This window comes from Thamnophis sirtalis, unplaced genomic scaffold (genome assembly GCF_051295495.1).
Source record: "Thamnophis sirtalis isolate CommonGarterSnake01/CBP01778 unplaced genomic scaffold, rThaSir2_p1.2 scaffold_15, whole genome shotgun sequence".
NCBI classification, from domain to species: domain Eukaryota; kingdom Metazoa; phylum Chordata; class Lepidosauria; order Squamata; family Natricidae; genus Thamnophis; species Thamnophis sirtalis.
The window spans coordinates 39,277,966-39,302,592 of NW_028261395.1; the positions used below are offsets into that span (position 1 = coordinate 39,277,966).

At 50.0% G+C, this 24,627-nt stretch overlaps 1 protein-coding gene across 2 annotated transcripts in view; it reads left to right on the forward strand.

Annotated features, from left to right (window-relative positions):
- LOC106543170 (msx2-interacting protein) overlaps positions 1–24,627 on the forward strand; it is a 59,001-nt gene that overhangs the window by 32,050 nt on the left and 2,324 nt on the right. For both annotated transcript variants that reach the window (XM_087702618.1, XM_087702619.1), the window contains 11 exons: positions 2,121–2,281; positions 3,538–3,738; positions 4,871–5,022; positions 7,820–7,945; positions 9,225–9,338; positions 10,697–10,810; positions 11,843–11,943; positions 13,217–21,053; positions 21,526–21,918; positions 23,077–23,271; positions 24,159–24,317. In XM_087702618.1, the coding sequence (XP_087558744.1) occupies positions 2,121–2,281; positions 3,538–3,738; positions 4,871–5,022; positions 7,820–7,945; positions 9,225–9,338; positions 10,697–10,810; positions 11,843–11,943; positions 13,217–21,053; positions 21,526–21,918; positions 23,077–23,271; positions 24,159–24,317 (9,553 nt within the window). The remainder of the gene's footprint in view (positions 1–2,120; positions 2,282–3,537; positions 3,739–4,870; positions 5,023–7,819; positions 7,946–9,224; positions 9,339–10,696; positions 10,811–11,842; positions 11,944–13,216; positions 21,054–21,525; positions 21,919–23,076; positions 23,272–24,158; positions 24,318–24,627) is intronic.

The window sequence follows — 24,627 nt, forward strand, 5'->3', positions numbered from 1 at the left end:
TTTGGAATTCATTCTTATGTACATCTTTAATGGTTTGGAAGATTAGATTGTGAGTAGTATTGGACTACATTGTGAATCCCCATTTGGGTGGTGTGACAACCTTGCCTTCAGCCCCTCACAAAGCACCTGCCAAAAGGCAGGACAAGAAGCAATGGATAGAAACTAATCAAGGAGAGAAGCAATCTAGAACTAAGTAGAAATTTCCTGACAGTAAGAACAATTAATCAGTGGAACAACTTGCCTGCACAAGTTGTGAATCCTCCAACACTGGAAGATTTTAAGAAGAGATTGGACTGCCATGTGTCTGAAGTGGTATACGGTTTCCTGCCTAAGCAGGGGTTGGACTAGATGACCTTCAAGGTCCCTTCCAACACTGTCTATTCCATTCCATTCTATTCTATTCTATTCTATTATTTGTTCAGGGAGTTTTGCCCCATTTTGCTACCTTTCCTGACTCAGCTGTTAAGGGAATCACTGCGGTTGTTAAGTTAGTCGCACGGCTGTTCAGTGAATCTGACTCCCCCCGTTGACTTTGCTTGTCAGAAGTTCGCAAAAGGGGATAATGAGACACCGCAACTGTCATAAATATGAGTCAATTCCCAAGCATCTGAATGTTGATCATGTGACCATGGGGATGCTGCAACGGCCGTAAGTGTGAAAAACGGTCATAAATCACTTTTTTCCATCCCGTTGGAACTTTGGAACAGTCACTAAATGAACTGTTGTAAGGTGGGGACTACCTGTAGCACCTTCTGTATATCAGTGCTTTTTCGGATGTTGTGGACTACAGCTCTCAGGAATGCTGTGACTATTGCGGAATATCTGGGAGGGGCCAAGATGGTAAAAGCTGATTAAGATTTGCAAGTTGTAAGTTGTTTACTGTGGTTTTACAACCTGTTCTTTTCTTGGTAGAAGGCAAGCAAGCATTTGTTTTAATCATGCTGCTCTCTGAAGGGGGGGTTGGGAAACACTGCGAAATTTTTCCGCTTCCTGTATTACTACTGATAAGCTGAAACCGAATATTTAATTAACTTCCCTGTTGTCAGCGTACGGCCATTTACATTACACCAAACCAGGAGGACTCCTTTGTCTGGGGATTTTAGTGTGAGCTTTCAGTGAGCCTGAGTTTTTTGACTGGGGTTGAGTTGTTTTTATGAACATGGCTCTTCTGTCGTGATCCAGGTCTCGTAGGTCTCTGGTGCAGAGCTCTTTATTAAGCGCTGCCGGCTGTTTCAGCTAATCAGAATTCCCAGCTTCTTGTCTACATTCTTTAGATATTAGGTGCTTCAAATGGCGCAGTAGTTAGAATGCAGTACTGCAAGCTACCGTATTTTTCGGACTATAAGACGCACCAGAATATAAGACACACCATGATTTAGAAGAGGTAAATTTTAAAAAAAAGGTTTTGCACTCTGCAGGCCTCCCAAAACTTTTGCATGCCTTGTTTTTTGCAAAAAGAGGGGGGGGCAGAGCTTTGGGAGGCTTGTAGAGAGCTCCTGGGGAGGAAAACGGCCCTCCGCTGCCCTTAGGAGCACTTTGCAAGTCTCCCAAACCCTCTGCATGTCCATTTTTTGCAAAGGGGGTGGGGTTTTGGGAGGCCAAAAATGCTGTAGTCAGTGTATAAGACACACCCAGATTTTCACCCTCTTTTTTGAGGGAAAAAGGTACGTCTTATACTCTGAAAAATACGGTACTTCTGGCTGCAGTTTGCATCAAAGTTGACTCAGCCTTCCATCCTTCCCAGGTCAGTCAAATGAGGACCCGGATTGTTGGGGCCAAGAGGCTGACTCTGTAGACCACTTAGAGAAGGCTGTGAATCACCGTGAAGTGGTATATGTCTCATATGCTCAGTGCTCAGTGCTATTGCTATTAAAATGGAATATTTATTCTCCTTCACTGAAGAGTTAAAAAGAGATTTTGGATTATGATTTGCCCTAAAATCCTTTCCCACTTGAACCCCACCCCTTCGCGCTTCCTTGAAGATGACGCATAGCAATATATGGGACCGGAGAAGAAACCGAGCCTGATGTCTTGCTTGTCTCTTTGGAACCTCGGCATAATTGTTCTTTGGAACCTCGGCATAATGCGTTTCTCACGGTCTTTTTTTTTCCCCCCTGTAGCAGCGACTCTAGTAGCAGTTCAAGTGACGAATCCCCAGCCCGTTCGGTTCAGTCGACGGCTGTTCCAGCCCCCACCTCCCAATTGCTTCCACCTCTGGAGAAAGATGAACCCCGTAAAAGTTTTGGGATTAAGGTCCAGAATCTTCCTGTGCGTTCTACAGGTAAGTCCCACGCAGCCTCCCTGCACCGCAGTGGCCACTCCACCCAGCCATGCCGAGGCTGATGAGAACACTCTGCCAGAACATGTAAAGCCAGTTGAATGAGACACGACCTCTTTATAATTACGTTATTGGTTCCTCTGACCTACATTTTGAAAATACCCTGTTTCCCCGAAAATAAGACCTCCCCGGATAATAAGCCCAATTGGGCTTTTGAGCGCATGCGCTGAAATAAGCCCTCCCCGAAAATATTGGAACGCAACAGCAGCCATGAGGTGACCACGCTCGCCACCTTCTGCACCTCAAAAAATTATAAGACCTCCCCGAAAATAGGGCCAAGTGCCTATTTCGGGGTCAAAATAAATAAGACACTCTTATTTTGGGGGAAACACGATAAGTAGTTTGATTTTTTTTTTAACTGAAACTGCTCTTGGATAGACTTGCCTCACTTTGCACATCGTAATAGAGATTTTACCCCCCAAGGAAATTGAGGCACGTTCCTCTGCTCATCATAGGGAAGGGGGTGGGGCTACATGACAGTAAAACCCTTCTTTTGACCAACAGAAATAGTTCAGCTTTTAGAAGGCTGGGCCTTCTTTTTCATTTCTATGCCTCCCAGCCAAAATGCAGGTGCTACCTACAGTAGATACGGGCAAGGACTGCTTCAAGAGAGGGGGGAGGAGTAGGTGATTGTCGCGGCCATGCCATCAGGCGCGGGAGTCTTTTGGGTTTCTTGTTATATTAATAATGGATATAAAAAGATACCAACGGAAGCTTCAAGCTAAAGAACCACTGTGTCAGGGTTCCAAAAACACCACCTCCAACGTAAGAAAACTCTGAGGCGTGTGTTTCCTCAAAGTTCTATTTTATTAGAGATGACATGTTGCCACATCTGGGAAAACCCGAATCTGGAAGCTTCCAGCTTTTCCCACCCAGTTGAAAGTTCAAAACCCTGTCCCAACACCCACAAATCTTATCACATGGTCCAATCCTCCATTGCCACGAAGACAGCTCCCTCCCATCCACATCCGTCTTAAGTACATGGACAAAAGTGACTGTGACTTTCTGAGAAAGAATGTTGTTATGGCTACACCTCACCTAACTCCATGCAATCCCACCCCCCCACCCCCCCCAATTTTCCCACAGTAGAAAGTGTGGCAGGCCTGAGATCCAAAAAGGAAAAGATGGCTTCCAGGTCTGACACGCTGTGGATACCAAAGATGACCATGCCTTCTTTTGATTTGCCCCTTGTGGTGTAGACACCAGCCTCAAGGATGGGCTTTTCCATGAATTCAAGAAGTATGGGAAGGTGACCTCTGTCCAGATTCACGGGGCTTCCGAAGAGCGATACGGACTGGTGTTCTTCCGGCAGCAGGAGGACCAGGAGAAGGCCCTGAACGCCTCCAAAGGGAAGCTGTTTTTCGGCATGCAGATTGAAGTGACGGCTTGGATAGGGCCAGGTGAGCCCCCTCAGAAGGCCTCCTCGACTCCTGGGGAACTACCTACCCACAGCTTTCTCTGGCCCCAAAGATGCTTGGCTGTAGCAGATCAGAACGTCTTGGGTGGAATGGAGAAGATTCGAGGCCATTTCAAAGCCAGCTTAGGAACTGTCTAAACCCGTGATGGGCAACCTATGGCACATGTGCCAGAAGTGGCGTGCAGAACCCTCTCTATGGGCACGTGCACCATGGCCAGCTGCTCTTCTGGTTTCTGGCACTGCCAGCTGGTCTTTGCAGGCGCCAGAGCACCGGAAAATGGCCCAAAAACAGGCCACTTTGGGGGCTGTTTTTCAGGCTGTGTTTGGCTCAAAATCACCCCCAAAATGGCCTGAAGACACCCTGAAAATGGCCTGGAAAATGCCTCAAAACGGGTTGTTTTTCAGGCCACTTTTTGTGCAATGTATGGCTGGAAAAATGGCCCAAAAACGCTCAAAAAAAGTTTTGGGAGCCGTTTTCTGGCCATTTTTGGATCAAAAACGGCCTGAAAACTGGCCATAAAAACAGGCATGCGCATGCCGCTAGCTGGTCTTTGGGTTTTGGGTGCTCTGCCGCATGCATGCACGCACGGTACGTTTTGGGCACAGTGCCAAAAAGTTTCGCCATCACTGGTCTAAATGTGCGCCACAACCCAGAAGAGGAATGACACCGCGCGTGCCAGGCAACATGGCTCTGCATGTCGCTTTGGACACGCGTGCCGTAGGTTCACCATCATAGGTTCACCATCACGGCCCTATTACTTGTCCCCCTTTCATTTTATTTAGCACCGTGCAGCCTTAGCTGGTTTTATTTGTGTGTTGGCCTTCTATAATTAGAAAATCAAAAATGGTGGCCAAGTCATTTCTGAAATGGTTCTCTCGGCTATTTTTCCAGGTTAGTTTGCTGGATTTTATTTTATTTTTGGCTACGAATTTTATTTTACATTTTCATTGTCTCTCAGGGATTTCCAGGCCACTCTTATCTTCTGACATCCCCCTAGTGCAAAAACCTTTGGAGTGGGAGGGGGGGGGGTCACTGAGCCAAATAACCGCTAGAAGATTCGTAGAAGCAAAAATGTCTCGGAAGATGCTATTTTTTGTTTCTTTTTTGCCCTCAGAAACCGAAAGCGAGAACGAATTCCGGCCACTGGATGAAAGGATCGACGAGTTTCACCCTAAAGCAACTAGAACTCTCTTCATTGGCAACCTTGAGAAAACCACCACGTATCATGAGCTTTGTACCGTTTTCCAGCGTTTTGGAGGAATAGTGGTATGTACAAGCAGTTTAGCTCTCTTTCTGTGTCAGAACCTAACCTGGGGCTAGACTTTATTGACCTTTAATACAGAAATTGTCAGGGACGCGGTGGTTCAGTGGCTAAGACACTGAGCTTCTGGATTAGAAAGGTCGGCAGTTCAGAGGTTCGAATCCTTTGCGCCATGTAACGGAGTGAACTCCCGTGACTTGTCCCAGCTTCTGCCAACCTAGCAGTTTGAAAGCACGTAAAACATGAAAGTAGAAAAAATAGGGGCCACCTTTGGTGGGAAGGTAACAGCGTTCCGTGTGCCTTCAGCGTTGAGTCATGCCGGCCACATGACCACGGAGACATCTTCGGATGGCACTGGCTCTTCGGCTTTGAAACAGAGATGAGCACCGCCCCCTAGAGTCAGGAACGACTAGCACATATGTGCGAGGAGAACCTTTACCTTAATACAGAAATCATAACATTCCAACCCTGAAAGAGGGCACATGTCTTAGCCATGTACAGATAATGACTTGACGTGCTGCCATCCCTCTCTCTCCCACTCCCAGGCCCAGACAGGTGCCAGGTGACCCCAGGCAGCACTTCTTACCAGAAGCAATGGTGACAGTGGCTTTGCCGGAAAGAATGCTTTTCTCGTGCCCTGCCTCCTGCCCCCATCCTCCATGGGGAAGCAGCAGAGGGCGAGCTCAGCAGAGGCCCACCTGGATTTGCCCAGGGAGGAGGATATATATGAAAAGGAAAAATGGCATCAGCATAATGGCTTTTCTTCCATCCTTCTGTGTGTAGGCCTGGGAGAAACATTTGAAGGGAAGAGGAGTTGTAGCGAGGGGAAAGTGACAACCGAATCTTGGCAGATGTTGTGATGATACAACATTGTAAAAACTCTGTGAACTTTTACAGAAAAATTTAACCCTCGCCCAGTTGAGCAAAGCTTTGCTTACTCACCTGTGCTGAAACTAAATTTTCTAGGAAATTCATCGCCCTTCTTCTCTAATTGATCAAAGGCAACATTTATTCTGCTGTGAGCAGCTGATGGCTCAGATCTTCCCTCTCTTGCTGGCACCATGCTCCTTTTGCAGTGTGCGTTGTCCTGAAAGTCAAGGATCTACCTGTGTTACTTTCTATAAGGATAAGAGCTCAAACTGTGCCCTGCTGGATCGGATCTCTGGCTAGTTTAGCCCAGCGGTCTGTTCTCACAGTGGCCCACTGGCTGCGCAGAGAAACTCAGCAGATGGCCTTCAGAGGGCATCGCACAGTTCTCGGGGCCAAGATCCCTGTGTCTTCCCTGACTTAATACAGCCTTTCTTTGAAGCCAGCCAAGCTGGTAGCCAGCATGTTTCGTGGGATGAATTCCAGTGTTGTGCAAATAAATAAATAAATACAATTGTCTGGCTTGAATCTTTCAGGATTAAATTTCATTAGATAACTTCTAATATTTGGGGAAGAGGAAAATGTTTTCTCTTTATGCCTTTTCTTTACACACAGCGTAATTTCGTTCACCTCAGTCATGTGCTCTTCTCATTTAACCCTGTTGGTTTCAGCTAATCAGGTTTCCTAGTTTGAAGGCAAAATAGTTGGGTTCTCTCCTGTACTGGATGCTGGTAGTTGTTCCATTAGATTTTTTTTAAATAAAACGTTTTATTATTTATCAATTACAAAAATAAACATTCCATTTTTCCTTATGCAGTGTGTCGCCTCGGTATAAACATCTCTGTGCAACGTCGTTCCTCATTTACCACATCTTTCACATTCATGTTAACATTATTTCCCTAAGTTTAGTATTATAATATATTACGCATTTATACCTCATAAAACACTCCATTTTTCTTCTTAATATCTTCTATAATGATATCATATTAACATTAAACATCATTATTCTCATCATATACATACTAACAGTTCTCATCTTCTTTATATCTCTATCTTAATATATTGTCTACTTATTTTTTAGCCTTCTTCATTTCCAGACTCCTTTTTTATTCTCCAACCATTGGTAAAATACTTCCCAAAGTATTTCAGGTAGAATTCCTAGCAGAAATATTTCTGGCTTCAACTCAATACGTTGTTATATCATCTCTTCCAGCCATGTCTTAATTTTTGTCCAATATTTCTTTGCCTCTACACATGTCCATCTCATATGATAGTAAGATTCAGGTATTTGGTGGCACTTCCAACATTTAAACATCTTTGCCAAAAATCCATTAGATTTTGTGAGCTCTCTCTCGCTCTCCCCCTCCCTCCCTCCCCCTCCCCCCCCCCTCTCTCTGTGTCCACATATAATGTATAGAAATACTTCAGGCGTAGAAAAGAAAGGGAGTGTTCATTGATAAGGCAGCCCAGCCAGGTATGCGTCAGTTGCTGTGGGGGTATCTGTTCCTCTTGAGGGAGTATCCTGCCTGAGCCAGCTGCCCCCATGATGCTGCCGGTCTAGGTCAGGGGTCGGCAATCCGTGGCTCTGGAGCCGCATGTGGCTCTTTCATCCCTCTGCTGCGGCTCCCTGTTGCTGGTCAGCACCACAATTTTGAGAGGAGCTTCCAGTTAATGGTGGAGAAAGCATGGTGCACCAGGAGGAGACTCTATGGCAAGGGACAGATTTTCCATTTGGCTCCACAATTGATAGGGCTTTTGATTAAGACAGGTAGAGGGAAAAGGACACCACGCTAGGAGGAGACTGGACTTCTGGTTGGCCCCAGAATTGAATGGAATGGGGGGGGGGGGCTGGGGGGGGATTCCAGTTAGGACCTTGTGGCTCTTTGAGTGTTTAAGGTTGCCAACCCCTCCCTTAATGCTTTCCTTCCCCACCAGGATATCGACATTAAGAAAGTGAACGGGATTCCTCAGTATGCCTTCCTGCAGTTCTCCGATATTGCCAGTGTCTGCAAAGCCATCAAAAAGATGGATGGAGAATATCTTGGAAACAATCGCCTCAAGGTACGTGGAGGCCCCTCTAGGGCACGGCTCTGGGGTAGTATCCTGGGATTTATTGACCCTGCCTCTTACTTACTTACCTTGCTGGTCAGGTCAGATTATTCGACTCCGATAGTTAGATTATTAACGAAACTGTCGATTGTTTAAGCTAGAGCTCTTCTGGAGAGTGTTGTCACCTTTGTTTATTGTTCATTCTCCAATAGTGGCTCCATCCATGCATACTGTCTAATTGTTTATAATATTAACCATTATCCTGTTTTCCTGAAAATTTGACCTGCCTGGATAATAAGCCCAATCAGGCTTTTGAGCCCATGTGCTAAAATTAGCCCTCCCCCAAAAATAAGCCCTCCTGAAAATGTTGCAACACAGCAGCAGCCATGAGGTGACCACGTTCGCCGCCTCCTGGGCCTCAAAAATAATAAGGCCTCCTTGAAAATAAGGCCAAGCATTTTGGGTTTTTTTGGGGGGGGGGATTGTCAAAAGAAAAGGCCCTGTCTTATTTTTGGGGAAACACAGGATATGAGTTTTGTTAGTTGTATTATATACCTCTGTTACTGTTACCACTGGTGTAGATGCTGCAGTATGCAGATAGAATGAATCAGTGAGCCCAACTCTTCCTGGTTCCCTTTTCTCTACTCTCGATGGCATTTCTGGGCCACCTTGCCTGCAAGCCATCTTTTCTTTCGGACTTCAGGCCTGCCATACTTTCTACTATCTATTTTCTATTGTGGGAAAATGGGGGTTGGGTGATATGTAGCCATAATAACATTCTTCTTAGAAAGCCAAGGTCATCTTTGTCTGCACCTGGCTGGAACTGGATGGGTGGAAGCTGCCAGCGTGGCAACGGAAGATTGGACCATATGATGGACTTGTGGGTGTGGGGGCAGGATGTTGAGCTTTCAAACTGGATGGGGAAACTTGGAAGCTTTCAGATTCAGGTTTTCCCAGATGTGCCAACATGGCTCTTTTAATAAATTGGAACTTTGAGGAATCCTTTGCCTTGGATTCTGATTTAATTTTGGATGCTATTTGGAACCCTGACTAGCCAATGGCAAGGCGCATTTCCCATCTTCCCCCTTAATTGCTTTGTTTCACGGTACCACGCACCCTAATCCTAATCCACTTGTCAGGGAGTGAGCTTGCCCAAATGGCATCAAAGACAGTACGGTCGGACTTCTTGATGCTCGCCTTGGAAGCATGATTATTTCCATAGTGGTTTTGTTGAAATTAGTTTAATGGTGTGTTACTTGTCTGACTGGCTCTTTTCCATTTACGTGTCCAGCTGGGCTTTGGGAAGAGCATGCCTACCAACTGCGTGTGGCTGGACGGACTAGCGACAAGCCTCACGGATCAGTATTTGACGCGACATTTTTGCCGCTACGGCCCAGTGGTGAAGGTAGGTGGGCCATTCTTCCGTTGCATGAGTTTGCCTCTCTTTATCTCTTTCTCTTTTTTCTCCCTCTCTTTCTCTCCCCCCCCTCCTCTTTCATTCTTCCTCCCCCTCCCTCCCTCCCTTCCTCTCGGGCACAAGGGACCTGTTCCAAGGAGAGAGTTTTTCCCATGGTCTGGAGGGGTGTGTGGTTTTGTGTGCTGCCCTCATCCCATGGATGGGACTCCACTTCTTTGCACGGACCAGTTTCGGGCGGTCCATGGACTAGGGTTGGGGACCCCTGTCTCAAAGTGTTTTGTCATCTGGTCTGTTTGGGCATTGAGTACCACCCCTGTTGTGGCCCACCAGCAGTCAGCAGAGCTGGCAGCAGATTCGGACAGTGAGGAAGCTGGGGAGGAACATGGGCCAGTCCTGGAGTCTGGGGAAGGCTCTGATGAGGACTCTATGTCGAAGGCAGAGAGGGGGTCAGAGCTATATGCCGGTTATCAGCTGCCTTCAGAGTCAGACATTAGTGAGGCAGAGGAACAGCAGGAGCCTATTCCCAGTGTGCGCATGCACAGAGCTGCCAGATGAAGGCAACAGCTAAAGAATGGGTCGACTTGGGAGTAAGGCCAGAGAATGAATGGCCCCTCCCAGGGGAAATAAAAGGAGCAAAAGGGGAATGGAGTTTGCAGGACACAATTAATTTGCTTAATTGGTTTGTGACTCTCCCAGACTCGTTGCCAAGTTCTGCAGATATCAGCCTGTCAGCTCTTCCCAAGAGCATGAAGCAAACTCCTGGTCTGACAAAAAACCCTTTTATTAATTTGCTATGAATTCTTCTCATTCACATCCAGCAAAGTCTTTCAAGGGAGGATTTACAGTCACAGACCTTATCTGGCTTGGAGAGCTACCAGGCTGATATCATCTCGGAGAGTCACAAACCAATGGAGCGAACAAATTGTCTCCTGCAAACTCCACTCCCCTTTTGCTCCTCTTTTATTTCCTCTGGGAGGGGCCATTCATCATCCACCTGTGGCCTCACTCCCAAGTCAACCCCTGTTCTTTAGCTGTTGCCTTCGTCTGGCAACTCTGTCCATGCGCTCACTGGGAACTGGCTCCAACTCTCCATCTGCCTCACTGATGTCTGACTCTGAAGGCTCATAACTTGCATATAACTCTGGCCCCCTCTCTGCCTCCCAACACAGAGCCCTCATCAGAGCCTTCCCCAGATTCCAGGACTGGTCCATGTTCCTTCCCAACCTCCTCACTGTCCAGATCTGCAGCCAGCTCCACTCGCCAGACACAATTCTTTTGACTTCAGCTACTATGACGATTCCTCCCCTTTCTTCCCTCTTATTTCGTTTTTCATTTTATTTTTACAGGTGGTGTTTGATCGCTTAAAAGGCATGGCTCTGGTTCTCTACAATGAGATAGAATATGCACAGGCGGCTGTCAAAGAGACCAAGGGGAGGAAAATCAGCGGGAATAAAATTAAGGTCTGCAAAATTAGCTTCAAAATTTGATCCATTTAAAAAAAAAATGTAAGGGAATTTCTGTGTGGCACAGAATATTTTCTCCTAGCCATCCCACATAAAATAATCCCAACTAAAGTGATCATTATTTACAACAGTCATACAGCTGACTTCTAATCTGCTATTGCTTTGCTTAGGTTTCCTTTCCTTTCCCTTCCCTCGTCCCTTCTCTCCCTTGTCCCTCTTTTCCTTTCCTTTCCTTCTCCTTTCCCTCGTCCCTTCTCTCCCCTGTCCCTTCCTCCTTTCCTTCCCTTTTCCCCTTCCCTATATGGACTGTGTTATGGGACAACCTTCTTAAAGGAAGATTAATCATGCACCTTGTTATTTGCCTCAATTCTGGAATTGGTGGTCGAAGGGTCGTATTTCCATATGCTGCCTTTTTCTCTGCCTCCAGATTAATGGAAACCAAGGAGGTCCTTGTAGCGTCTCATCTCCATTCAGGAGCTGAACCTGCCAGTGAAGCAGGGATGGTCCTGTGAGCCCCCTCGTACCTAGCAGCTCCAGCAGTTTGAACCTCCCCTGCAGCTTTCTTAGATGACAATAGTAGGAAAGCTAGGAAGTGTCGTTGGGATGATTGTCTTCAGTGTTTGCCTTCAGCCTTTTAGCAGTTGGCCCCTGAGAGCTGACCCTTGGTTTTCTATGAATCAGAGGGTTCCTGGGCTTCTTTGGTTTTGGCACATGGAGATCACTTTCAGAAGTTGCACTGGGGGACATAGAGAGCTTGATAGCCAAACAAACACCTGCTGAGAATATTCTGGCTTCCATGAACTGACAAGCTTCTATGAAAGTTAGCATCTTCCCCAGAGTAGCAGATGTTTTATTTTTCTGCTGAGATTAGTTTGGGGTGGGGCCTGTCCCCCTGAATTTGGCTTTCCCCATTATTTTCATGGTTGCATTTGGGGGAGTAAACCTGTGCAGGAATATTTTCACATTTCATGTCTGGCAATTAGCCTAAATGGAGGAGAACAGCCTGCCTGAGTAATTCTTATCTTTCAGGTGGATTTTGCGAACCGCGAGAGCCAGCTGTCATTCTATCAGTCTATGGAGAAAACGGGTCAGGACATTCGAGAATTCTACGAAATGCTTACAGAAAGAAGGTAGGTCTTTCTCTCGGCACACATTGCCTTTCTCCACATTTTGGAATTGGAAAGCAATTCTCGACTGAATAGGGGTGTATTTTTCTTCTCTGCAGTAAAGTGTCTGCTTTGCAGAATTTTTAATTTGTGTCCCGTAGCATTCTGGTTGTTGAAGTGGAAACGAATACCTAAAATAAAATATTGGTCAGTTCAGAAGAATATCTATTGACTTTAAATCCAACCTTTTCTTTCTATTTATATATACCCGTGACGGCAAACCTATGGCACGTGTGCCCAAAGTGGTATGCGGAGCCATGTCACCTAGCATGTGCGGTGTCGCCCATTCCTATTCCGGGTTTCTGGTGCGCATGCGCGCACAATGATCACTTCATCTATGTGCATGCGGCAGTGCCGGTAACTGGAAGAGCTGGACTTCCGTTTTCCGGCAGGACCATGTGTGCTGGCCAGCTGATCGTTGCGCGCCCCAGATACAGGGAGAGTAGCTGACCAACAGGCATGCACGCGCTGGAATCCAGAAGTTCATTTTCTTGTGGGCAGCTTCTCTTCCAGGTTGTGGCCCGGATGAGCGCGTGCGTTCCCTTTTCAGCACTCAGTGCCAAAAGATTCGTCATCACTGATATATACCATTAACATCCCACTCCTGCCATATTATATTTAAGTGGGGGGGGGGGGGAACGGAGACTGACAATTTTATTCATCAAAGCAGAATAGAGTTGGAAGGAACCTTGGAAGACTTCTAGTCCAACTCCCTGCTCAAGCAGGAGAGAGACACTACACAATTTCAGACAGGTGGCTGTATAGTCTTTTCTTAAAATCCTCCAGTGATGAAATACTTACAACTTTTGAAGGGAAGTTTGAAAGACAAGGTGAAGGGCAGTCGTCTTCTCCTCTCATCCCATATAACCAGGAGGTTAAAATTGCAAGGTAATAAGTTTAGGTTGCTGGTCAGGAGGAAGTGTTTTGACCGGTCAAGCCTTTACACAAAGGAATAGGCTGTGCCCTGTTCAGCAGTGAGGTCTCTACCAGAAAGCGTAAAAAACAACATGGAGATCCCCTCTTTCAGGGATGCTATGATAGATACAGCAGTGCTTAGGGGATTGGACTAGGTGACCTTTTCCCACCCGGCTTCAGTTCAAGAGTGGGAGGAGCTCTTCTTTAAAACCCTGCTCCCTTTTAAGCTGCCTTTACTTGAATCTATGTGAACTGTGATCAATTTGCACATGACATCCTGTGAAGTATCAGCTAACCTTTTTCTCCCCTCTGGTTTTGGCAGGGATGAAAGGAGAGGCTCCTATGATTATGCTGCAGATCGTACCTATTACGAGGCCGTCCGGACACCGGGGACATATCCAGAAGACCCTCGGAGGGATTACCCAGCTCGAGGCAGGGACTTTTACGCCGATTGGGATCCTTACCAGGGAGACTATTATGACCCCCGGTATTACGATGACCCCCGGGAATACCGAGACTACAGGGGAGACACTTACAAGCAAGACATCAGGGAGTACAGCTACCGACAGCGTGAGCGATTTGAGTCTGACCGAGAACATGAAAGGAGGCCCTTGGAAAGGAGCCAAAGCCCCGCTCACTCCCGGCGGCCGCAGAGCCCCAGCGCCTCCCCCTCGCAATCAGAGCGGCTCCAGAGCGACTCCGAGAGGCGGATCTACAGTCGCTCGTCTGAGCACAGTGGAAGCTGCAGCTCCCTTTCTCCACCCCGCTACGACAAACTGGACAAAAGCCGTCTTGAGCGATACGCCAAAAACGAAAAACCCGAAAAAGAACGTGTTTTCGAACAAGAGCGGCTGGAGAAGGACAAGCGCCTGGTGAGGAAAGAGAAGCCGGAGAAGCTTGAAAAAGAGAAAACGGAGAAGCAGAAGCGCAAGGCCAAAGTGCATTCTCCCAGCTCCCCGTCTTCGGAAACTGACCCGGAAAATGAAAGGGAGCCCAGTCCCGAGAAACCAAAAGGCAGCAGCAAGCAGAGCCGGGAAAGAGCCGAGAGGGAGGGAGCTGCCAAGAACCGCCTGAATCTCATGCCATGCGTGGTGCTGACCCGAGTGAGAGAAAAGGAAGGGAAGGTCCTCGACCAGCCTCAGCTGGAGAAATTAAGAGGGAAGCAGGAGAGTGACCCCATCAAACCTCCTTTGCCTGATCAGAAAATGCAGATTTCCCAAGTGGATCAGACCAAGTTGGAACTGCTGAAGCTCGACTCCATCAGAGCCAAAGTGCCCAAAGAGAAGGTCCTGGCCAGCCACATTGAGGTGGTGGACAAAGATGGGAAGCTGAAGCCTAAGAAGCACCTGAAGGCAGATCCATCCAGTGAAGTGGCCTATCCGGTGGATCTCGAAAAGCTGGAGGCTCGCAAAAGACGTTTCGCGGAGGCAAACCTAAAATCCGACAAGCAAAAAATGGAAATCAAAAGAAGCAGTCAGGAGGAAGAGGAAGGCCGGGTCGTTTTGAAAAAGCAGATGGATGTGGCTGAAACCGAAAGGAAGCCCCCGAGAAAAGAGGCCATTAAAAGAGAAACTAGGAAAATCAAGCTGGAAAGATTTACTACCGTGGCCAGTCCCAAAGATGCTACAGAGCCCGCCAGCCTTTTGGTAGGCCTTGCTTCACGGCCCGTTCTAGAACTCCAGGTTAGGCTGGGGGAAGCGGCCGATGAGCCCCTAGAGGCCTTTGAGATCTCACCCCAAAGGGTCAATTCCATAAAACTGCAGCACAAACATGCGCTCCTGATAGATGAGCAAGGAGCAGAAAGGGATGAGATTTGGAAAAACTACTGCGGTCTTCCTGAGGAAGTGTGTGACCGTAAAGGGGCCCAGGAAAAGCCACCTTCCTCAGACGCAGAAGAGAAAATCCCTATTGATATAGATCACACCCAGAGCTACCGAAAACAAATGGAGCTAAGTCGGCGGTTGAAGCAGCAAATGGAAATGGAGTCCGCCAAACACGAGAAGTTCGGCAGCCCCAAAAGGGATCTGGATGACTTTGAGCGGCGCAGTCTGGTGCACGAAGTGGGGAAGCCCCCACAAGACGTGACGGACGACTCCCCCCCAAGTAAGCGGAAGAAATCCTGCGAGGCCTTTGAGTTTGAGATCAGCACCAAGCGGGAGAGAAACTACCGAAGCTCCCGCCAGGTGAGCGAGGATTCCGAGAGAACCGCCATTTCTCCTGCCCTGAGACCTTTCCCGTTCCATGAGGAGGAGGAAGTGCTGGATTCCCCAAGACTGATCCCTTTCAAAGAAGCTAAAGAATCCCCTATAATGGAAGAAAAGGGGCCTCCATATTCAAATGTGCCCATGATGGAAGAGGCCTTGAAATTTAACCCTTACGACTCTAGTAGAAGGGAGCATGTGGTAGAGATTGCTAAAGTAAAAACATCTGCCGTAACCTCTGAGGAGGAATCAACCCGATTGGACTCTCATGTGAAGCAAGAACCTGGGCGGGTGGACATTAGCTTCCCAAGTAGCATTGTCAAGCGTGACAGTATCCGAAAGCGATCCATCCGGGATCTGGAACCAGGGGAGGTGCCCTCCGACTCAGAGGAGGAGGGCGACTCGAAGCCCCACTCTCCTAGGCCCTCTTCTTTCCCAGAGGGCTCCAGGCTGTCTTTTTTATTACGAGACAGGGAAGAGAAACTACGTGACAGGGAGGAGCGGCTGACAACTTCCTTAGAGAGGAATAAATTTTACTCTTTCGCTTTGGACAAGACAATCACCCCAGATACAAAAGCCTTGCTCGAGAGGGCCAAGTCCCTCTCTTCATCAAGAGAGGAAAACTGGTCTTTTCTCGACTGGGATTCCAGATTTGCCAGTTTTAGAAACAACAAGGACAAAGAGAAAGTGGACTCTGCACCAAGGCCGATTCCCTCATGGTATATGAAAAAGAAAAAAATCAGGCCGGACTCAGAAGGGAAGTTAGATGACAAGAAGGAGGATCACAAAGAAGACGAACAGGAAAGGCAGGAGCTCTTCGCTTCTCGTTTTTTGCACAGCTCCATTTTCGAACAGGATTCTAAGCGTCTGCAGCACTTGGAAAAGAAAGATGAAGAGCTCGACTTCCTTTCCGGCCGGTTGTACAGCAGACAAGCGTCTCTGGATGGGACCAACAGCATATCGGATTTCATGCCGGAACCCGTGGTTCTCTTCCACAGTAGGTTCATGGAGCTCACCCGAATGCAGCAAAAGGAGAAGGAAAAAGACCAGAAGCCCAAAGAAGCTGAAAAACAGGAAGACAAGGAAAACAGGCCCAAGACTCCTGAAGCCAAGTCTGAGCATCATGAGCCAGAGTATAAATCGCCCATCCTTGTGGGACCCTCGCCAGCTGCCCACATGCCCCCCGAGCCCCTGCCTCTTTTCCCAGAGAAAGCCGGGAGTGAGAAACCCCTCATGGAAGGGATTCCTCCTTTGAGGGAAGAAAAGCCCCTGGAGCCTGGACCTGCAGTGTTCGAAGGGTTCAAGGCACTTCCAGAAGACCTTCTGCCTGTTAAAGCTGATCCCCCCGAGTACCTCGAAGTCCCTCCCATGGCAGATCACAGCAAAGATGTTGCCCTTTCCATGGCAACTCCCGTGGAAGACACCAAAGTCCTTGAAAACCATTCCTGTTTGGACACCAAACCACCTACCCCCGGCTCTTCCTTCTCCCAAGCGGCTCTCGGGGCAGAGCCAGAAGCTGAACTGGGCTCGCTGCCGCACAAATTGGCATCTAAATCTGAGGTGCTGCTCGAACCTAAAGAAGACCTTTTCCCTCCGTCCGTTATCGTGGAGTCTGGAGTGGGCCAGAAAGCCGAAGCCCTGGCTGAGGTCCTGCCTACCGTTTCCGATACAGAGATGGAAGCCGAGCCTCCTGTGGTTGCAAAAGACAAAAAGTTGTATAAAAACAGACGTTCGAAAACCCCCGTTCAGTCGATAGTGGCCAGCGTGGCAGAGAAGCCGGCCACAAGGAAGAGCGAAAGGATCGATCGAGAGAAGCTGAAACGCTCCGGCTCCCCCCGGGGGGAAACACTGAAGCTCCTGGAACTGAAGGTGGAAACGGAGAAGGGCTCAAGGAATGCGGCTAAGTCTCCAAGTGCTGCAGTGGTGGCAGAGCCAGAAAACCCGGAGCCCAGTTTACCGGTAGGCCGAACCAGGCGCAGAAATGTGAGGTCTGTTTATGCGACCACAGGGGATCACGACCTGCCATCGTCTATTAAAGAGGCCGTGGAAGTCACCAGGCCAACCAGGAAAAGGATTGAACGAGAACCCCCAGACCCAGCAACTATTCCCACTCCTCCCAGAAGAGGCCGACCTCCCAAGGCACGCCGCAAACCCGAGGAAGAGGTCTCTCCTGTCAAGGTTGAACCAGCATTGTCACAGGAGGCAGAAGAAGCCGAAGGGAAGGAGACAGCAGACATCCCAAAGCCAGTGGAGGGGTGGCGCTCACCCAGATCACAGAAACTGCTCCACAGCCAGACGCTGGTGGCTAAAAAGGGGAAGAACGAGCCTAAGATAGAGGCATCCCCAGAGTCCGAGGAGTCTCTTGATCCCCCCAGTCAAGGGCTGCACATCAGCGAGAACTGTGGCAAGCTCAAGACAGAGAAGGAGACGATCCCACACGAGCCAAAGCGAGACCGGAAGGAAGTGGAGATGTCTAAAAATACCTCCGAAGGCTGCCCTGTTGAAATTGTGGACAGGAAATTTATTCCAGATAAAGCTACCAAGCCCAAAAGGGGACGGTCCAGGAGCATAAAGGCTGTCGATAAAGCATCTCTGATTAAAAGTCTTAAAAACGTCGAGATCCGTCTTAATGTGGACGAAGTGAAAGGGGCGCTGCGGCCCAGCGAGGAGGAAGGGGAGCTCTTGTCCCCCTTCCCAGCCAAAAGTAAAAGCCCCCTGAAAGAAGACAAGCTCTCTCCACAGCTCCCAAAGACCGAGGCCGAAGACGCTCTCCAGGACACCAAGAAAGAAGCCCCCTGCGAATCGGCCCAGCCTCCCGAGGCCGACCAGCTAGCTAAGCAGATTGAACTCGAACAAGCAGTGGAGAACATTGCCAAGCTGACAGAAAGCCCGACAATTGCAGCCTACAAGGAACAGCAGGCGGCTGAGGTGTCTGATGTTCGCCAGGATGAAGAGGGGGATAAGCCGGCCCACCAGGCCAGCGAAACAGAGCTGGCGGCTGCCATAGGGTCCATTATGAATGACATCACTGTTGAGGGAGAAGGCTTTGCAGCTCCACCCACATATCCTTCTGAGTCCGAGGCTGACCTGCCCACCGAACCCTTGGTGTTGCCTTCTGCACGAGAGGACATGGAGCCCGAGACGGACCAGGCAGTCAGCAATATCTTAGAAACAGAAGCTGCTTCAGGGGAGACGCCGGGCCCCGGCTCAGCCGCAGAGACAGAAAGCAAAGAAGCTGAAGTCAGCCTAAGTGAATCCTCCAATTCTGCCCAGGAGGCAGAAACCTCCCAGGAGGCGGAAGGCTCTCGGAAGGAGCGCGGACGCCAGAAGTCTGCACGGCTCAGGCGCAAAAGAAGCACCAGCAAGAAAGTGGACATGGCGGAATTTAGGACGCTTGAGCCTGAAAGAGCCCGGAGCAAATCCCCTGGTGTCCCAGAAGTAACAGGGATCCCTGAAGGGGCCATGTCAGATGACAGCCAGGGAAAAGCCTTCCCTTCGGCAGCCCCCTCCCGCCTAGTAATTCCCCAGGCAAGCGTGGCTGGATCCCCAGAGGCAGCTTCGCAGGACTCCCTTACTGAGAGGGGGCCCAGTCCCTCAGATGGCTTGCTGCCCTCCATTCCTGTGGACGAGGGAGGTCAGGGCAGATTCAGACTGAGGCCGGTGGCCGAAAAACTTCCCGTTCCCCCTCCAGATGGCCCCCCAAGTGCACCTCTGCAAACAGCTCCTACTGCGTCTGCACTGAAGCTTCCCCCCGCGGTCCAGGCTGGCGTGGTCCCTCTGCATCCCAGCACCACGAAGGTGACCGAATGGATTGTGAAGCATGAAGAGGCTCGGTCCCGCTCCACCCCACCACCAGCTCTTCCCCCTGACACAAAAGCATCGGACATCGACCCCAACTCCAGCACTTTGCGCAAGATCCTGATGGAGCCCAAGTACGTGCCCGCCACTGGTGTGGCCACCTCCACGCATGTCACCACAGCTATAGTTGAACCCGTAAGCACCTCTCGTGCAGAGGAAGCGCCCCCTCGCCCTCCAGTAGAGGTCTCCAGGCCATGTCTAGAAGAGAAGTCTCCCGTTCCTACTGCGAACAACTTGGAACTGCCGGTTGCAGAGGCCCCCATTTTGGCCGAGAAAGAGAAGACGGTGGCTGTCCTGGCCCCCAAGGCGACTTCTGTGATCAGCAGGATGCCGCACAGCATTGACCCTGAGGAGACCCCCAGAATCACCCTGGTGAAACAAGTCTCCCAGCCCCAGACATGCCTGGTCACTGCCGTTTCCCCCAAATACAAGCAGAGGCCCAGTCCCAATGACAACAGCCGGTTCCACCCAGGCTCCATGGCCGTGATTGAGGACCGGCCAGTGGAAACGGGCTCTAGCCCAGGCCTTCGTGTCAACACTTCTGAAGGTGTGGTGCTCCTGAGCTATTCGGGACAGAAGACAGAAGGCTCCCAGCGGATCATTGCAAAAATTAGTCAGATTCCCCCAGCTAGTGCAGTGGACATTGAATTTCAGCAGTCTGTGTCCAAATCCCAGATTAAGCAGGAGTCCCTCGTTCCCTCTCAGTCGATGCCAAAGGGCTCCCCCGCACCTGTGGGTTACGGGAGCACCTCCTCCCCAGCCTTGGTCCTGGGAGGCCAGCAGTACAGTCCTTCCCCTGTGCTTCCCTCCGTCAAGCCAGAGCGCAGCAGCAGCAGCTCGGAAAAGTCTGATTCTGTCCAGGCAGCTACTGCCCAGTCATGCCCAATTAAAGTGCTTTCCTCCCAGTCCGCCAACACTCCCTCCATCCTGGTGCATAACCAGCTGGTCCTCTCTCAAACCATTGCCTCTTCCACTAAGAAGCTTCCGGATCCCACGTCTCTGAAAGGGGAGAGCAAACCCCATCAGCCCTCCAACCTGAGCCCTGGGGTGGGTCCTCACCATTCTTCCTTGTCTGGCAAGTTGTACCCGGAGGCCAACCACGTGAGCAGCGGGCCAGGAGGTCCTGCCGACAGACCCGTGCCTCACTTGGGGGTGGCCAAGCAGGAGCCGCTCTCCCCCCGCACCAGCGGCCACTCCCCATCTCCCTTCCCGAGAGCTTGTCACCCTGGGGGCCCTGCTTCCCCTGCGTTGTCGGGGAACAACTCCATGATGGGGCTTCAAGGCTCCCCTTGTCCAGGGATCCCCATGCCCCAGTACATCTCCAGCATGCACCCGGAGCAATCAGTGATCATGCCCCCGCATAGCGTGACTCAGACGGTGTCCCTGGGCCACCTCTCCCAGGGGGAAGTACGCATGAATACCCCTCCACTGCCAGGGCTTCCCTACAACCTCCGCCCCGAGGCCCTGCACTCGCCCAGGGCCCCTCTGCAGCCACAGCGCTCCAGCACTCCCCAGCCAGCCCCCATCAGGGAGATGGTCATGCCGCCTCTGTCTTCCCAGCATGCCTCCGAAGAAGAGATGCACTACCACCACCCGGCGTGCCGGGGTTCGGCCCCTGTGCAGTCCGATGTGCTAGTCATGCAGCCAGACTACCGTGTGCATCCAGCAGGCATCCGGCTTGACCAGTACAACGTGCCTCGGGACATGAGAGTCATGATGCACTCGCACATGGCCGGAGTGGGCAGCGAACATCACCCAGAGCCGCGGCAGTCCAGAACGCCAGAAGGGAGATCCGTGAAAACGCCGCCGTCCACCAAGGCAAGCAAAGAGACGCCCAAAGCCTCTGAGGTCAAGATGGCCCACTCACCCCACAGCGAATCCCGGCTCCTCAGCGGCCAGCTCCCAGGACTGCCATTGACACAACCAGTGGTCGTGCCTCATGGGGTGCAGATGATGCATCCCAGCGGGACCACCTTCCATGATTATCGGCCGGTGTATAGTGACATGCGAAGCTACCATCCAGCAGCTCAGCTTGGCCACCCTCCGTTTTCTGGGGGATCACCGATCGGGCTTCCTTCCCGGAGCATGACCCCCTCCCAGGTAAGGGTTTCTGCCTCAGTCCAAGGCCTTCGTGGGTAGGAAGGGTTGCCCTGCTCAACGGCCAAAGCAAGACCCTGCTGTCCCAGGATGGCCACCTATGGGCCCATCTGCTTTCTTTCCGGTCTTTGTCATGGAGGGGCTGCAGCTCACGGTTCAAGCCTAGGACATGCAACTCCCCAAGAGCAGCTAGTGTGAACAGCCCAACAGCCAGAGAAGGCGAGTGGATCGGCTTCCTGCTCAGTCCACGTGCACAAGTTGTTCCAAGAATGACCAGGAGTCGCCTAGGGCATTCCTGAGAGGCTGTCCCCAGCTTAGCCTGGGTTGGAGGGAGGAGTGGGCAGAGGACTGCCGTGGGAACTTGGTGGGTGGGCTCGAGCTTCTGGTCAAGGGGAGCAGGGCTAAGAGCCCAAAAGGGCCACCATGTGCTTGGGTGGCTTCTGCCTAAATGCCTTCTTTTGCTCCCATCTCCCAGGGTCTGCCTGAAGGGGAACATTCGCACCCCAACCAGCCAGCTCACAGCAAAACCCCTCAGATCTCCCAAGAGCCAAAAGGAGCCCAGGCGACAGGGCCAGACCCTTCCCTCCACTCAGTGGTCAACAGACACGTCCAGCAGATGGATCCCCACTTGCACCCGAGCCAGACCACCTCCTACCCTTCTCCCGTCGCCGCATCAGTGAAGCAGGAGCTCCCATCTTCCCATCAGGCTCAAGTTCCAAAGTCGGCCCTCTTTATTCCAACTACTGCTGGTCCTGGGGCAGCCCCAGGACTGACCTTAGCCCGGTCCGAATCGCAGTCAGCCTTGAAGCAGGACTCTGCTGGTCATCCGGTTGCCCAAAGACCAGTGGACATGGTCCAGCTGCTGACGGTGAGCCTGCCATCTATTTCTGGAAGGGGAGAGGGATGGGACTCCATTCCCAAGGCTTTTGTGGGGAGAATTGGGGTGGATAGGTGGGTGTCAGAGTTGGTTGCATACATTCAAATCCAGAAAGCACACATAGTAACTGATTCAGCTAGATTCATTAACTTCTTTATATACATAAGAATAGATGAATAAATGTACAATACCAACAGGTGGTTCTTCCAAGTAAACCCAAGGCAGGAAAGTTGCAGGCAAACACAAGAAGTTAGTTTCTTTTTTTTTATTAGCAGATTTTTAAAATTATTTTTTCCCTTCTACAACACCTTACAGTCATTACATCAACATTGTTATGTCATCATACCTGTACATGTATATAATATTTCGCTTCTATATTTACACACTTTATATACAAGTTCTATATATATTTATATATATATTGTTTTTTGGGCTTAATTAATTTTACTTGTTTTGCAGCCATTTGTACCAATTGTTCCAAATTTCATAATATTCTGACTCTTTATCTTTTAATTTCAGTGTTAATTTGTCCATCTCTGCACAATCCAAAGTTTTTTTTTATCACTAATTCATCCGAGGGGATATTATTTTGTTTCCAGCATTGGGCGAATGCTATTCTAGCTGCAGTTAGCAGAAGATGTGTTAATATATAGTTAATTTTCTTTGTATATTTCCCTTTGATTATTCCCAGTAGAAAGATTTCGGGTTTGTATTTTATCTGTTGTCCTGTAATTTCTTGCATCCATTTCCAAATTTTTGTCCAATATTTTTGTGTTTCCGGGCAGGTCCACCATATGTGATAATAAGTCCCTTGTACTTTTTTACACTTCCAGCAGGTCGGCTTCATGTTTGGGTACATTTTAGCCAATCTTGTTAGTGATAAGCCGTTAGTTTCATTTTAGCAGACAAGACTGTTTGTTTACTTCTCAGAGCAGCAGAGGGCTTGCTTCTTAAGTTTCTGTTTCAATTCTCTGTACAGACTTAGATCTGTTTAAGCTTCCATTAGTTGCTATGCCTTTTCATTGGCTGACCTTGTTCCCATGTCTCTCCCAGTCATGAATATTTTAACAGTGGGCTACGAGAGTGGCCCTTCTTTTTCAGCTCAACCACCTGGAATTAACCTACCTGTGCTCTTCCTTGGGTTGGCAGAAATACCCCATCGTGTGGCAGGGGCTGCTGGCTTTGAAGAACGATACTGCAGCTGTCCAGCTGCACTTTGTTTCCGGGAACAACGTCTTGGCACACCGCTCCTTGCCAGCCCCGGAGGGTGGCCCTCCCTTGAGGATTGCCCAGCGGATGAGGTTGGAAGCGCCACAGCTGGATGGGGTGGCCCGCCGGATGATGGTAAGAATCAGGCCCTGGGGCTGAGCCTGCCTTTGTTTTCTTGTTTCTCCTGTTTGGCAAGGTGCCTCTGCCAGTCTTTAGGAACCTTTCTAGCCTTGTAAGGGACGTGGTGGCTCAGTGTCTAAGACGCTGAGCTTGTCGATCAGAAAGGTCGGCAGTTTGGCGGTTCAAATCACTAGCGCCGCGGAACGGAGTGAGCTTCCGTGACTTGTCCCAGCTTCTGCCAATCTAGCAATCCAAAAGCACGTAAAAAATGCAAGTAGAAAAATAGGGACCACATTTGGTGGGAAGGTCATGCCAGCCACATGACCACGGAGACGTCTTCGGACAGCTCTGGCTCTTCGGCTTTGAAAGGAAAATAAGCACTGCCCCCTAGCGTCAGGAACGGCTAGCACATATGTGCGAGGGGAACCTTTACCTAGGCCTTTGGTTAACGCTGTGTTGGGGATGGGGAAGGATATGCGTCCCGACCGTACTTTTAGAAATGGTAACGGTGCAAAAACTGTCCCAGTAAGAAGCTCGCCGCTTTACCATGACCATGTCCGCCTGAGTGATGTCAGGAGAGTTCAGAGCCTCCACCTGGAGACGGGGGACTCTTGAATGAGAGCTGGAAACCCTGGAGGTGGTTCAGCTTTCAGTCTCTTAGCCTTGGCCTCGATTTTCCCTCCGTTTGCAAGGTCAGTGAGGATGAGGATGGCAGGATTGGTGGCTCAAAAGGGGAAAGTGATAGGAAAACGAAATGCCTCTATCCTGCCCATCCTAAGGCTGCTTGTTTTTCACTGGGTCAGAATGGTTCTAGGGTTATGGTCGTTTCACGCGGGGTTTCTGGGGGTGTCCGAGGGACGTGATCCTCACAGGCCCAGGGGGGGCTGCATGGTGTCTTTTAGGTGGAGAGTGACTACTGCCTGCTGCTGGCTCTGCCTTGTGGCCGAGACCAAGAAGACGTGGTGAACCAGACCGACTCGCTCAAGGCAGCCTTTATTAGCTACCTTCAGGCCAAGCAAGCTGCCGGCATCATCAATGTTCCCAACCCCGGCTCAAACCAGGTAGGGGGAGGAGGAAGGGGGGAGGAGGGGACGACTTCCTTTCCTTTGGCCCCTGCATCAAAGAGAAGGATGTGGCCCTGGCTAGTTTGGGCATCCTGGCAAAGGGATGGGCAAAGCTGAAGACGGTTCCTTGAAATATGGCCGAGCGGAGCCAGACATGGTTCATCCAGGATGGCAGGTCCTTTGGGAGCTCCAGTTCTCAGGCTCTTCTCTGAGCCAGCCACTGTTTCGAAGAAGGCGCCTTGTCAAAGATTGGGATTCCCAGAGCTCAGCTGGGCGAGCAGGTGCCCAGGAGGCAATGGAGTCCTCC